The following is a 13,194-nucleotide window of genomic DNA, read 5'->3' on the forward strand; positions in this document are numbered from 1 at the left end:
AGGGGGGGAACCTTACACATTGTAACACGCAGAAGCTCTAAGAGTCTTCTTTCAGCCTTAAACACCACTTAGAACATGCTGATGCAAAAACGCAGACAGAAGGGAGAGTAGAGAGAGAGAGAGAGAGCGTTGGAAATTCAGTATATTCATATGGTACAAAAAGGTACTCTAAATCTACAGCCATGGGCTGCCTTCCTGAAAAGGTGTAAACACCCAAAATCTTCCTAATACTGGACCCACTCCCTAGTGGAATGAATGATAATAACTAGGAGCAAACACGCCTATTTATAGGCCCTTGAACCATTGGAGTGCTGGCCAACTGCTGGTCGGCCAGCCGACTGGGCATCTTTCTCCATAAATCAACGCCCACCAAACTTCATGTTGTCGCAGTTTTCTTGCAGCCGACAGCATCATACGCAGCCGACGGGTCCTTCAATGTCTTCCATGTCCTGCTCCAAGTCCAACACTGGCCACTACTGCACCTCATGCTCCAAAACCTGGTCATCCTCTACTTCTATACATGGATCATCTTACTCATCAAGCTGCACTTCATGGTCTTCAATTGCCATCTGGCAAGCATTTTGTGACACAAGCTTTTGCAGATGATTCCTTCTTCATGCCACAAGATGATCCTCGCGAGTCGCGATCTCAACGTAGTGATGGATGCCTTGGCTATGTTTGGTCCAGCTACAAAACTACGAATTAATTTTCCGTAAATCCAAGCTTACCCTCTCAAGCCACAAGCTTGGCACAATGTCTTGTGGCAAGGAGCTCTTGTTCCCTCCAATCAGCTGGTTAGACATTTGGGTTACCCATTTGCATGGCACACGTCGTTCAAACTCCAGGCTGATTGGGTTCTGCAAAAAATAAATGCTAAATTGCAATACTGGAAGTTGGCCACATGGCCTTTACATGTTAGACTCCATATCGTGCAGTCCATTCTCATTGCATACATTCAATTCTTGTTGCCGCTTCTTGCTTGGCCAAAGAAGCACTTGGATGAGTACATGTTTGCTATACTAGAGATACTTTGGAAAACTAAGCACAATACTAAGGCCTCACATTGCTCCAAAAGGACAAGCTATGTACACCAAGAAATCATGAGAGCGTCAACATTCTCAACCTTTGTACTCATGTTATTGCAAGGAAAGCCACTTTGCTCACTCATTTTGCGGCTCAAAAACAGCCATGGGCACATATGTTAGTATGTGCACCACTTTGCAGTCCGCCACATTTGGTGCATGGACCACAGATTACTGGAAGGTAGTTTTCGGGCACTTTAGAGAGAAAATTCCAGGCTGCCCTTACAGCTCTACGCTACTCATGGACTGGAAATTACTGACAAAGAAACTAGAATGGCATGGGATTGGAAACACCATACGGGTGGAAAGCATACATTGGAGTAGGTTGTTTCGTGCTTCATTAGGCCGTCTTGAGCCACGGAAAGCTTTCTTCCGGTCACAAGAGGGTGTACATTTCGTGGCGGACATGGTCAATGATAAAGGCTATGTTATCTCCTTCCCAGCAGCATGCCGAAGATATGGGTTAGGCATGCGCTACAAGCCTCCATGGCATCTCATACGCTTACAGCCTCTTCAGCCAATGCCTCCGCTATATCATGAGGAGCGTTTGAAGGACTTTTAGTACAGTCTGGATTGTCCATTTTTGGATCTCACCCGCTCAGAGCAAAACCGCGTGATCAAGATGGATGTCATCAGAGTGAACACAAAGCGGACATGGACTAGCCCCCTTGAGCCCTTAGGCACAAAAATGGCTCTTGTAGCCCCCTTGAGCCCTTAGGCACAAAAATGGCTCATTACAAGAGCCATTTTCTACACCTCTCACCAGATGATTTTATCACCCGCCCGTCATACATGGATGTACACCTATCACATGGGATACGTTGTGCCATTGGACAAATCCGGACCTCATCACGCCAGCTGCGGATTGAGACAGGGTGATATGTGCATCAGATCTTGGATGACTGCATTTGTCAGCTATGCTACCAGGAGGTAGAGACAGAGGAACACTACATTTGCCGATGTACAGTCTATTATGAGATCCGAGGGAGATATCACTGCCTCTTCCGAGAGGGTTTTGGGCCGTTACGCAGGGTCATGGAGTTTGAGGATCAGAGATGCCTGGGATTGTTTCTACTTGAGCTCAGGAGAAACAGAGAGACCCTCTTGGCAGACAGGAGGCCGAGCCATGATGTACCTAGACAGAGGACCCTGACAGATTTCTTCAGCACCAGCACCAGCACCAGCACCAGCAACCCAGCCCACACAGCTCCTGATACCTCCTCCATTGGGCCATCAGGGCACCGACCACGCTCCCAAGGAGTCACCACTGATAGAGCAATTATCTTATGTTGTGCTCGTCGGCCACGCCCACCAGGATCCCGACCACGGCATCCTCACCATCGCCAGATCAAAGCCATTATTGCTCGGCATCGGAGGCGCCTACCTCGCTTCTACGACCTCTCCATTCTAGACAGCCCCATGGCGGAGATACTTGATCTAAGGAGAGGGCAACACTTCAACTGATTAGCATACATGGATCTACCTGATATACATTTTTCAGTATTTTCTAGTATTTTCTACTCAGTATCATCTCGGAGTCTTACAATTCTGTTCTTATAACTATAGGACAATCAGTTTATTGTACTTTTTAGTCTCATTTAGTTGTTCTCTTTGATGAGACACCAACTTCAGATGTACTCTCACTTTTGGTCTCATAGGCCATTATGGCCTCTTAGAGACGTTAATATATCATTTCATTTCTATAGGAGTTTTCAATAAGTATGATTGAGAGAGAGAGAGAGAGAGAGAGAGAGAGAGTCGTGAGGCTCATGTTGGAAGGTGGTGCCACATTGAGCCACTTCACATGAGGCCACCCCTCTCCCATAAGTGGAGAGGGTACCCACACCTTTTTAAAGGTGTTCACACTTCTATTAATAAAAGAGGGCGCATGTTTAATGTTTGGCTGGCCGGATGAAGTAAAACGCACAAACTCACTTACAATCTGTCTGCCCACACTTTAATGAAGTGTTCATCTGCAAAACACAAAAATGAGCAATAAATCTTATACAAATAAACAAAGAGTTTAGGGTCACACCTACCACACGTTCACAGCCCCAAGCAACATCAGAATACAATTTCACGTGAACCGTTTAGAGGAGGGCATCCCCTGCTCTTAAACTAAACATACAAATCTTACAGGCACTAAAACATTTCACATGAAAACAATTGCCATGCAATGCACAAAATGTATTGGACAATCTCCCTTTCATTTAGCTTGTAATTGGCAATCATTCCAAGCATAGACATAACGACTCCTTGCAAACTGGAATACCATACTCTCGATCTGGGCGCAAACCGAAGTCCCCAAGCCTACCAAATCTAGCCTACTGGCCCTTGGCATAGACATAAGTCCCTTGCCACGAGGTACCAATCCACATGACTCCTGGTGTAGACATAAGTCCCTCCCATTCTGAGGTGTCGCGTCCACACTATGGAGCCCGTTCATAGGTCGAAAGCTCGTCTAGAGGTCAGAAGCATGGATGATGCCCAAATGATGACAGTCATGACCAAGAATATATATCTCATATTTAAGATGCAATACCCAAGGTGATTAAGGTTAAGGAGCACTGCATGTAGCGAAAAAAATGGTAATTTTACAGGTCCATATGCTTTACCTTACGGTCAAGCCAGAGTCGCACTGCAAGGACATCAATGGCCCCAAGGTTTGCAACATTCAAAAACTCTTCCCGAGTTTTAAGAGTGGAACTGGTGGCCATATGCAACATAAAAAATAAAACATAGGATAAATTAATTCTTCTATGTAACATGTTGAGAAAATTGATGATTTTCCTTTCAAAGACAATGCTTCAGATCAACTACCCAAAACTGCTACCTGTTTGCAACAAGACGTTGCAGTCCTGTTATGCCTACGGAGAAGACAACAGCATCGGCAGGTATTGTCTCATTTCCACATACCACACCCTTGATGCTGCCACTTGTCTCATCTAGAAGCAAGTCGGTAACTCTTCTTTTAGAAAGAAAACTGCACCCACGTTTCTCTATGGCATCCACCCAAGGCTTGAATATCTTTTCTCCAACAGTTCCTCTACACCAAACCACATCAAAGTCTTGCTAGAAAGCAAGATAATGATAAGTGAGTTTTGTGCTTCAAAAAGCGTACATACATACATAAAATACATAAACACATGCATGCATGCATGTGTGCATATACATCCACACACACGCACACACACGCACACATACAAACATACATAGTCAAGGCCATCAAAAACAGAAATAAGTGACATCTATGATATTTTGTTGTTGTTAGAGCTACCACCTGGTGAGCAAGAATGAAGAAGTAAAGCATGCCAAGTGCTGCCGCTGCACTACATTGTTCCCCTGGGGCAAAAAGGCCGACTAACAGCATAGGATTGAATGCATCCGTGTATAGCCGTTCTGAGCATCCAAATTCCTTAAATAACTCTCGTGCAGTTCCTATGACAATAGAACATCTAGAGGCATTAATATAATATTTCAAATACACGTGTGTGTGTGCATGTGTTTCTGCTCACTTTTATCATAATTTCAAATACATGTGTGTGCATGTGTTTCTGCTCACTTTTGTCATAATTTCTCCATGCAGCATCACTGTTGTCAAAATCAATCACTGGAAAAGTAGAAACACTGCATTAGCAGTATTTACTTTCACTTTGTTTTTTCAAAAATGAAACCATTGCCCACTTTGATGTAAATGTGGCTTTCACCTGCATACATGAGCGGAAGGGCAGTCAGACGATCCACTAGAGAAAGCCTTTTGAACTGATATTAAAACCCATTCCATGTACCATCAGTATGGGGTTTGATACAAGATGGATCATTATGCTGGAAAGTAAAGATATCAACCAATTGGGAGTCTGCAGTTGGTTGCATCACAAACCTGAGTGTAAACAAAGGTCCCTAAAGGAGTAGGCAATCGTGGCTGAGTCTGGAAAATCGGAGACTCAACCTGTTGATTTTCCATAAAAATACAAAAGTCAAGGTCAACTTACAGCACAACAACAAAGGATGGGGGAGACTCCCCCCTTAACAATCCCAACTCCATGAGGTCTAGGCGTTGCTAGGGGAAGGGTCTTCCAGTGCTGGCAGGGCCTGCGTAGGCAGCTTACACACATGTTCATTGGCATGAGTCAAACTTCAGGTGAAAGTTGAAACAAAGGATACTTGAATGTAGGTCTTAGGAATACCTCTAAACCATTGGGTGAATACTGAGAAGACTGAGTCCATTGTGTAAAAGGTTGTATTCCGAGCTCATCTACCAGAGCGAAAATGTTTTGGTATGGATACCAAAAGCCTGCCATTCCAAGGATATAGAGTAAGCATAACAGAAATTTGACCCCAAAAAAAAAAGGAGCAGCGTCATGTCATCACAATGTCGCATCCATGTACTCTGAAAATTCACAATGATCACCGATGCAAAGCCACCTCCATAATGCACAATGAAAAAAAACATGGCCCTCAGTGGCTGCTTGCAAGGGAGGCTACATCAACTGGAGGAGGGCATTGTGTGTGTTGTTGTTGTTGCTGTTGTATGTGTCAGTGCCAAGAGATCTGTACCTAGTGCCAATGGGAAACATAATGAAATGCCAGTCCTGTCGCTGTTGCCCAAGAAAGAAAGACACCTTCAGAGGAGGAATCTGCCCATGAGACCAATGATGATACAGTTTGTGTGAGTACTGTGGTAGGAGATGCATAGGGCATCCCCTATATAACCTCAACAATGCATAATGTAAGTGACAAATAGATAGAAACTGCCAAGTATTGAACTGGTGCACTTGCACTTTCGCCTCGTCATATGGCTCTCGAGATCAGCGTTCCAATTCTAAACCAGTAGCACTAGGGTTAGAGTGCATAGCTATGGTGGCTTGAAGATAGCCATTGGTGAAACTTAGAGAGACAAGGAGAGAGAGGGCTAGAGAGAGAAACACAAGCTCAAGTGAGAGGATTTGCACGATTCCATGAGGATTGTATTGAATAATAAAACCTCCACCAAATACATGCTTTTATAGGCATAAAGCCTTTTCTTTTGACTCACATCAAACTTGGATTAGTTCTTCCCAAAGAAGCATCCTACACACTTGCACACTTGCATAATATCTAATATATCCTAAGAGATTGTTCACACGTAAACACACAAATACACTCATAAGGAGTGTTCACACGTAGTTACACACTACGGCTACATATTTGCCCTTTGACATTGGAGCCCATACAATGATAAATAGCAAGAGAACATGTGTTGTCTCCAACACAATGTCATGAAAGAAAGATGTGAGGAGTGTTTGACACTGGCTAAGATGTGAGGAGTGTTTGACTCTGGCTGGGTTCTTCTTGCCGCCGTTTGTGTCCTTTTCCTCCCTTTTTTTTTTTGCTTGACTAGATAGTCTCTCTAATCCTCCAAGGGAACTTATCAAATAATCTTTATGATACTACCTCAAAATGCATTACCTTGAAACAGTTTCGAGCAACTCTTCTCCATGATGCCATCACTAGCGGTCATAGCAGCTTGATCTCAAGGTTCGAGAAGATAGAGAGGCAATTCTATTGGCCTAGAATGAGGCCGGAGATGTTCACTTATGTGCAACATTGTCCAATTTGTCAAAAGGTGAAAGCATCGCATGGGAAGAAAGCAAGTTTGTTACAACCATTGTCGATTCCCGAAAGACCTTTCCTAGATATATCTATGTAATTTGTGACAAATTTGCCTCCTAGTCCAGGCAACCATAACATGCATTGTTTGATGATTGTTGATCATTTAAGCTAATTTGTTATTCTTATTCCTTGCAAGGCTAATGTTACTGCCGAAGATGCTGCAAAGCTATTTATCTGGCATTGGTACCCAATTGGTGGCATACCTAGGACTATTGTATCAAATCACAATGCCAAGTTTACCAATCATTTTTGGAGGTCATTGTTTGATAATTTTGATACTAAGTTGAATTTTCTAGTGCATCCCACCCACAAATCCCACCCACAAACGGACGGTCAAACATAGATTTACAATCAATCGGCGTTCGACATGCTGAAGTGTTATGTTCGTGATTAACTAGGTAAGTGTGAACAGTATTCACCTTTGGTTCGAGCAGTTTTTAATGACTCTCTTTCTTTAGCTATTGACAGGACTCTCTTTCTTTAGCTATTGACAGGACTCCATATGAAGTGGCGTTTGGAAGACCGTTCCAGTCATTGTTGCCCGAAGCTAACCGATTGGTGACAAAACCTTACCAGGAGATCTTAGAGTCTATGAAGGATAGCTTGGCCAAAGCACAAGAGGCCTATACTCGGTAGACCAACAAGGACAGAAGGGATGTGAAATTCTCCGAAGTGGCTTGGGTATTTCTAAGGATTATATAACAAAGGTTGAAACATGTGAACAAGTGATGCCCAAAGTTGTCGTTTCAGAGTTTCAGACCTTTTCCCATTCTAAAAAAGATCAACGAGGTGCCTATGAAGTTGAAGTTACCTTCCAATTGGACCATGCATGAAGTGTTTCATGTCACTTGGGCTAAAGCAGTATGCCAAATCTCCACCCTTTAAGCTAAGCAAATGGGGGGAACTTGGTGAAGCACCTTTGATACAATGTCTATGAGTTGAGATATTTTTAGAGATGAAGTTTTGTTTGGATTTGAAGTCGTCGTGCGTGTCCACAATGTGTAAGTGTATAGGTGTGAACACCTCTTATAAGTGTAAGTGTGCTTATATGTGTGTACCTACTCTTATGTGAGTATATAAGTGTGTGTGACCTAGGCAGTGATGTCACCTCAAGTGACATGTGTCATTGACTTATGGTTTGTGTGAGGCCAAGAGATAAGGCTTCTTGCCTACAAAAGCATGTACTTGGTGCAAGTTATTATATTAATCGATCAACATTATTGTACGTGCAAATATTCTCTCTCTCTCTAGTGGTCTCTCTCTCTCTCTCTCTCTCTCTCTCTCTCTCTCTCTACTTAATAGAAGTCTCTTACTTGGAAAATGCTGGTCAAATGGTTAGCTGCTGGTCAGCCTGCTGCCCGATCTCTGCCCAACCTCCCTGCCAGAATCATTCCTGAGACACCATGGGCATCCCATCCCTGATGAAGGCTGCCTAAACACGGACAGGGCTGTCCTAGTTTGATCGTACTCTGCAGGTGCGTCACAGTGGCACTGAGGGCTTGATCCTGGAGGACATAATCTGCAACCTCTCAATCTTGGCCAATCCTCTTGATCAAGGTCAAACGCTTACGAGTGTTGATCCATATGTAGCTGCTGAAAGAACTATGGAGTCAAACACTAAGCTCTTTGTCCATGGAACGTGAAAATGGACATGCAAGGGAACCATCTCTTTCACTATATCATGCCTTTAAAGTCTCCGAAAGGTACTACCCTGGTCATGTATAGAAGTCCCACCACTTAGTGAAACAGTGTGGATCAAAATCAAAAGCCCTTTGAGTCTACAAAACACAAATAGAATTCTGAAATGTGGCATGTACCTCTTCAATAACCGCCCTCGACGTGAAAATGTGATTTAAAGGAGAGAAACTAAGTCTAAAAACTACCTTTTCTTTCACCTAGCCCACAGAAGTCCAAGCTATGATCACGCATATGAGGCAAAATTTGAAGTAAGGATGATGATCTCCCCCACCAGTGGACTATGGATAATAAGATCGATGATGTTTGAGGCAACAATCTAGGCATATCCGTTGGATATACTCAGGAGAAAGGGATAGCGATCCAATACAAAACCATCATTTCTGACCTCTCAATGCTGCTCCAGAAAGTAACAAGAAGACCACCCCTACAGAGAGGCATATGTACAGATTTTGAAGAGTATTTTTTAGAAAACTTCATCTTTTAACTTTCAAAAACAGTCCCTCAAGTAAACGCATACTACAAACTTGTTTTCAGGCTAGCATACCGAATGCAGTACATTGAATCAACAATTTCAGCAGCTTAATTTAAAGTTTGAGCTAAGAAAACGTTGATATTTACCATGGATTCCAACCTCTACTGATTTTCCTGATGCAGTCTTCCATCCGGCCACAAGCCCTCCTGGCTGAGCACCAGCTTCTAATAGTGTGACATCAAAGCCCTGTATTGAACGAACAGTGGGTCGTATTTTGCAGATGTAATAAGAATGGAGATGTTTGAAGAGGGGTGTGGGTGTGTGTGAGAGAGAGAGAGAGAGAGAGTGTGTGTGTGTGTGTGTGTTTTGGGGGCCCGGAAGAGGGTGGGGGTGTACCTGTTTGGAGAGATGATGGGCGGCTCCTAAGCCAGCCCAGCCTGCTCCCACTACTACCACTTTCTTTGAAGGGGGAGAGTTGCCTTCGACGGTAGTACTTGAGAACTCTTGCAAGCATCGGAGAGAAAATGCTGATGGGGGAGTCCATGCTCTTGTTCTGATGTTTCTGTTGTTGTTGAAGAGGCGGCAGTGGAGCTCAGAGCTGGCACCACGCACCAGCACCACCCATGGTTGGTTGCAACCCACGAGGCCCCCCGAGTCCATCACCCAGTCCCTTTAGGCGATAAGGCCGATAAGAGAAGGGCAGAAATGTGGTAGTTACTTTTCATGCTTCCATGAAGGTCCCCCACATCTTGGTGGAGCCCATGTTCTACCGTGTGTGTCCACCCAACAGGGGTTCTGGAATGGTGTTTTCCTCCTCACAAAGAAATAAAGTGTTTTATTGTGTTTTCCTCCTCACAAATAAATAATTATCCACCTTATTATGTACACTAGTTTTGGAAGGTCGTTTTAATTTTTTCTACTTTTAGTGGAATCCCAATCTCTCTCTCTCTCTCTCTCTCTCTCTCTCTCTCTCTCATTCATATATATATATATACACTTGTGTACATAAATATATGTATATATTTATGTACACATGTGTATATATATACACACACGTGTGTGTGCGTGTGTCTGTGTGTGTCTGTGCACACACACACACACACGCACACATGTATATGTGTGTGTGTGCGCGTGTGTGTAAGTATATATACACATGTATATATATATGTATACACACACATATATATTTATATATGAATATGTGTGTGTGTGTGTGTGTGCATATGTGTGTGTAATATACACTCTCACTATTTTGCCCTTACCATAGCATTCACCCACTTGTCACTCTACCATGTGTAAGAAGGGAGAGTTTAAGAGTGAAAGACTCAAATTTAAATTTTAGCGTAAAGAGGGGGTAGTGATGTAGGGAGGTAAGAGGGGGTAGTGATGTAGGGAGGTAGTATCTCTCTTTCTCTCTATCATCATTATTTAAAAATGGAACACCCTATATATGTAAGTTGCATTTATTTGAGGATATAATAAGTGAGCACACCTCACCACACATCTCCACCAATGAAAAAAAAGTAAAAGCAATAACCATCATTTTTTTTTTCTTAACAAAAATTTTATGTACATGCACACGTGTACCCACACATAGACACACATATGCACACACACTCTTGCACATGTACACACACACTCGCATGCACTCATATAACATTCACACACGCAAGCATACATGCACATAGTCATACACTTGCATATGTGCATGCACACACACACGACTACGCATGTACACAATCACACACACTCACATACATGCACATAGAATCGACATAGACCCAATCACCCACATGCACGTGCATACACATACACTCACACACGTGCTTGCACATATACACACTCGCTCAAACACGTGAGTGCACACCCTTAGACATGACCTCACACACCTATGCATGCCACTACATATGCACTACCACATGCACAGGTGCATTCCTTGAGGCAACATACCACATTATTTATATGCATATACACATGCTTTCACATACACATCCTATAATGTGCCACCACATATAATTTAATGCTCAACCCCCACCCTCAACCCCCTTTATTTTGCATATTCTTGAATGTCCTTTTTACATGTGAAATGCAGCATAATGGAGCTTGGTGAATTCGCATTCCCTTCATCACATGGGATCTTGTGTAGCTTATTTGAGAGACGACTAGAGCTCGCCTTGTGGTTTGACTTGGATACCAAAAACACCTCACAATCCAGGTTCTTTCTTTCCCTTTTTCTATTTCCTTGATGATGATAACCCCCATTGGTACGGTGACTTTCTCTTTTTGTTCGTCCAAGACCACCGTTCGTGGTGAATTTTGGATCATCCTACATGATTGCCTTTATATTGCACACATACGTCCATGGGTCGCAAGCCCAAAATTTCCTTTATTCCCAAACCCTTAACCATTGAGGAGTATCCTTTACTATTACGTGATACATCCTTTGGGTGTGCTGGCCTACATGACTTTTTGCATGGGGATTTTTCTAAGATTAATCTTGCACATTGCATGCCATTCTTTAAGCATTATAAAGATGGAAAGAATGTGTGTGTGACTGTTGAGATGATTGAAAGAGTAGTAGGACTTCCTAGTAAGGGCAATCCAATTGTGGGTGGTGTTTCTGTGTTGTCTCTGAGTCCAAACTCCTCCATATCCTTAGTGTCCCTAATGGATCCCTTAAGAGTGTTTATTCCAAATCAAAACGCATTATCATGAGTCAAGTGTGCCAGATATGTCTCTTTTTGATGCATCGTTTTCTTAGTAGTGATGGGACCTCTTTCATCAATCAGGAACACCCTTAGATTGGGCGAGATATTTAGCTACAAAGATGGTTGACCATTTTGGTAGGGTAGCTTTGAGTAATTTAAAAGTTGCCTATTATTATCCCTACTTGAGTGCCCTTTTATTACACATGCATTGTTAGGATCACCACTTTACATTGGTATCTATTCTTCCCCCGTGCATGTTGATCATAAATATGTATAAGAGCCTATATGTCGCATCCATAAGCACCAAAAACCCATGTAACACCCTATATGCCGCATCTATAAGTGTAACAACCTGTATGGCTCACCCATAAGTGCCAAAGTATATGTATGTATCATAAAACCAAAAATTTCAGTAAGCTAATGGACTATTTTAATGGAAATCAGCCATTTGGAGAGTGCAAGATGGAGTAGAATAGTGAGAATCACCTTCCCGAAGCTAGACATGGCTATGGTGGGCTTGTAGATAAAGAAAAATGGTGAAGAACTAGAGTTTTCAGCCTCCAAAAATGTGCTTGAAGCTCATAAACGCCCAAGAGATGACTCTCTTGTGGGGCAAGAAAATGCTACAATGCCATGTCTAAGAAAACTTGTCTCACTTTTATGACCTTATCTGCCGCATGTCGCAAATCCAAAGGCCATAAATTCCACAATCTTCAACTCTAAAAAATATCCTACATGGTGGCTAATTTCACAATGGCGCTTTGACAATCTTCAATCTCTGTCAAATTCTAGAGATAATGACGTAAACAAAAGTTCCATCAAAGATTGCAAAAAATAGCAACTTCCTCTAAAATTTAGGAGTCGAATCCATTATCTTGTTCTTGATGAGAATAACATGTGAACATCAAATAAAACCTTGAATCGGTGCTAGATAGTCCTGGAATAGTGAATAATCCCCCATTCCCAAAGCTTGTACCTTCATATAAAAGTGAGTATCCAGGCTTTTGTAACAATGTCCCGGCTGGTGACATGTGGTGTCTCAATGAGTTGTTCACTGGGCTAAGGTAGACATAATAGCCATAGATAGGACCGTATTGGGTTTCCATCCGGTATGAGTCACTCAGTCAAGCTTATGGTTTCAAGAGCTTTGCTCAACATAAAGAAAAATAAGTTTGTTAGGGATTTCATAGTTGCACCTTTAGTGGGGGCAGATGTTATCTTGGGATGCTAATTAATGCAAGGTCTTGTAATGGACTTTGTGGTTACGTTGAGTTCTTACAGGATAGTTCGTACAGGATAGTTCATACGTACTAAGTATTTTGTCAGTGCAGGAAATCACTTTGCAAGATTATCCAGATGTTTAGGGAAGTTCTTTTCCTACCTTTAGCACTAGCATTTGTTGTTAGTTTTGTGCATGATGTCAATGATGATAAGGATTAGATATCTCATGATCTGGTATGTGCGGCAAGAAAGAAAAAGTAGACATGGAGATGGAAGTGAAAGGCTAAAGAAAAAAGCATCAGTTGTGGCAGAGCATACAAGCCAAGAGAACCACATGTTTACTGATTGGATCTTATTAAAA

At 42.5% G+C, this 13,194-nt stretch overlaps 1 protein-coding gene across 1 annotated transcript in view; it reads right to left on the minus strand.

Moving 5' to 3' along the window:
• Window positions 1-9,694, minus strand: part of LOC147632204 (uncharacterized) — a 33,024-nt gene extending 23,330 nt beyond the window's left edge. Inside the window, exons 1-9 of the mRNA XM_086808849.1 lie at window positions 9,301-9,694; window positions 9,051-9,150; window positions 5,270-5,376; window positions 4,963-5,031; window positions 4,790-4,844; window positions 4,645-4,692; window positions 4,363-4,520; window positions 3,916-4,154; window positions 3,698-3,788 (exon numbers count right to left, since the gene is read on the minus strand). Coding sequence (XP_086664975.1) covers window positions 3,698-3,788; window positions 3,916-4,154; window positions 4,363-4,520; window positions 4,645-4,692; window positions 4,790-4,844; window positions 4,963-5,031; window positions 5,270-5,376; window positions 9,051-9,150; window positions 9,301-9,564 — 1,131 coding nt within the window. The 5' untranslated portion in view covers window positions 9,565-9,694. The remainder of the gene's footprint in view (window positions 1-3,697; window positions 3,789-3,915; window positions 4,155-4,362; window positions 4,521-4,644; window positions 4,693-4,789; window positions 4,845-4,962; window positions 5,032-5,269; window positions 5,377-9,050; window positions 9,151-9,300) is intronic.
• Between the last annotated feature and the right edge of the window lie 3,500 nt (window positions 9,695-13,194).

This window comes from Cibotium barometz, chromosome 14, assembly GCF_041138505.1.
Source record: "Cibotium barometz isolate CiBa-2024 chromosome 14, ASM4113850v1, whole genome shotgun sequence".
Classification (NCBI taxonomy): domain Eukaryota; kingdom Viridiplantae; phylum Streptophyta; class Polypodiopsida; order Cyatheales; family Cibotiaceae; genus Cibotium; species Cibotium barometz.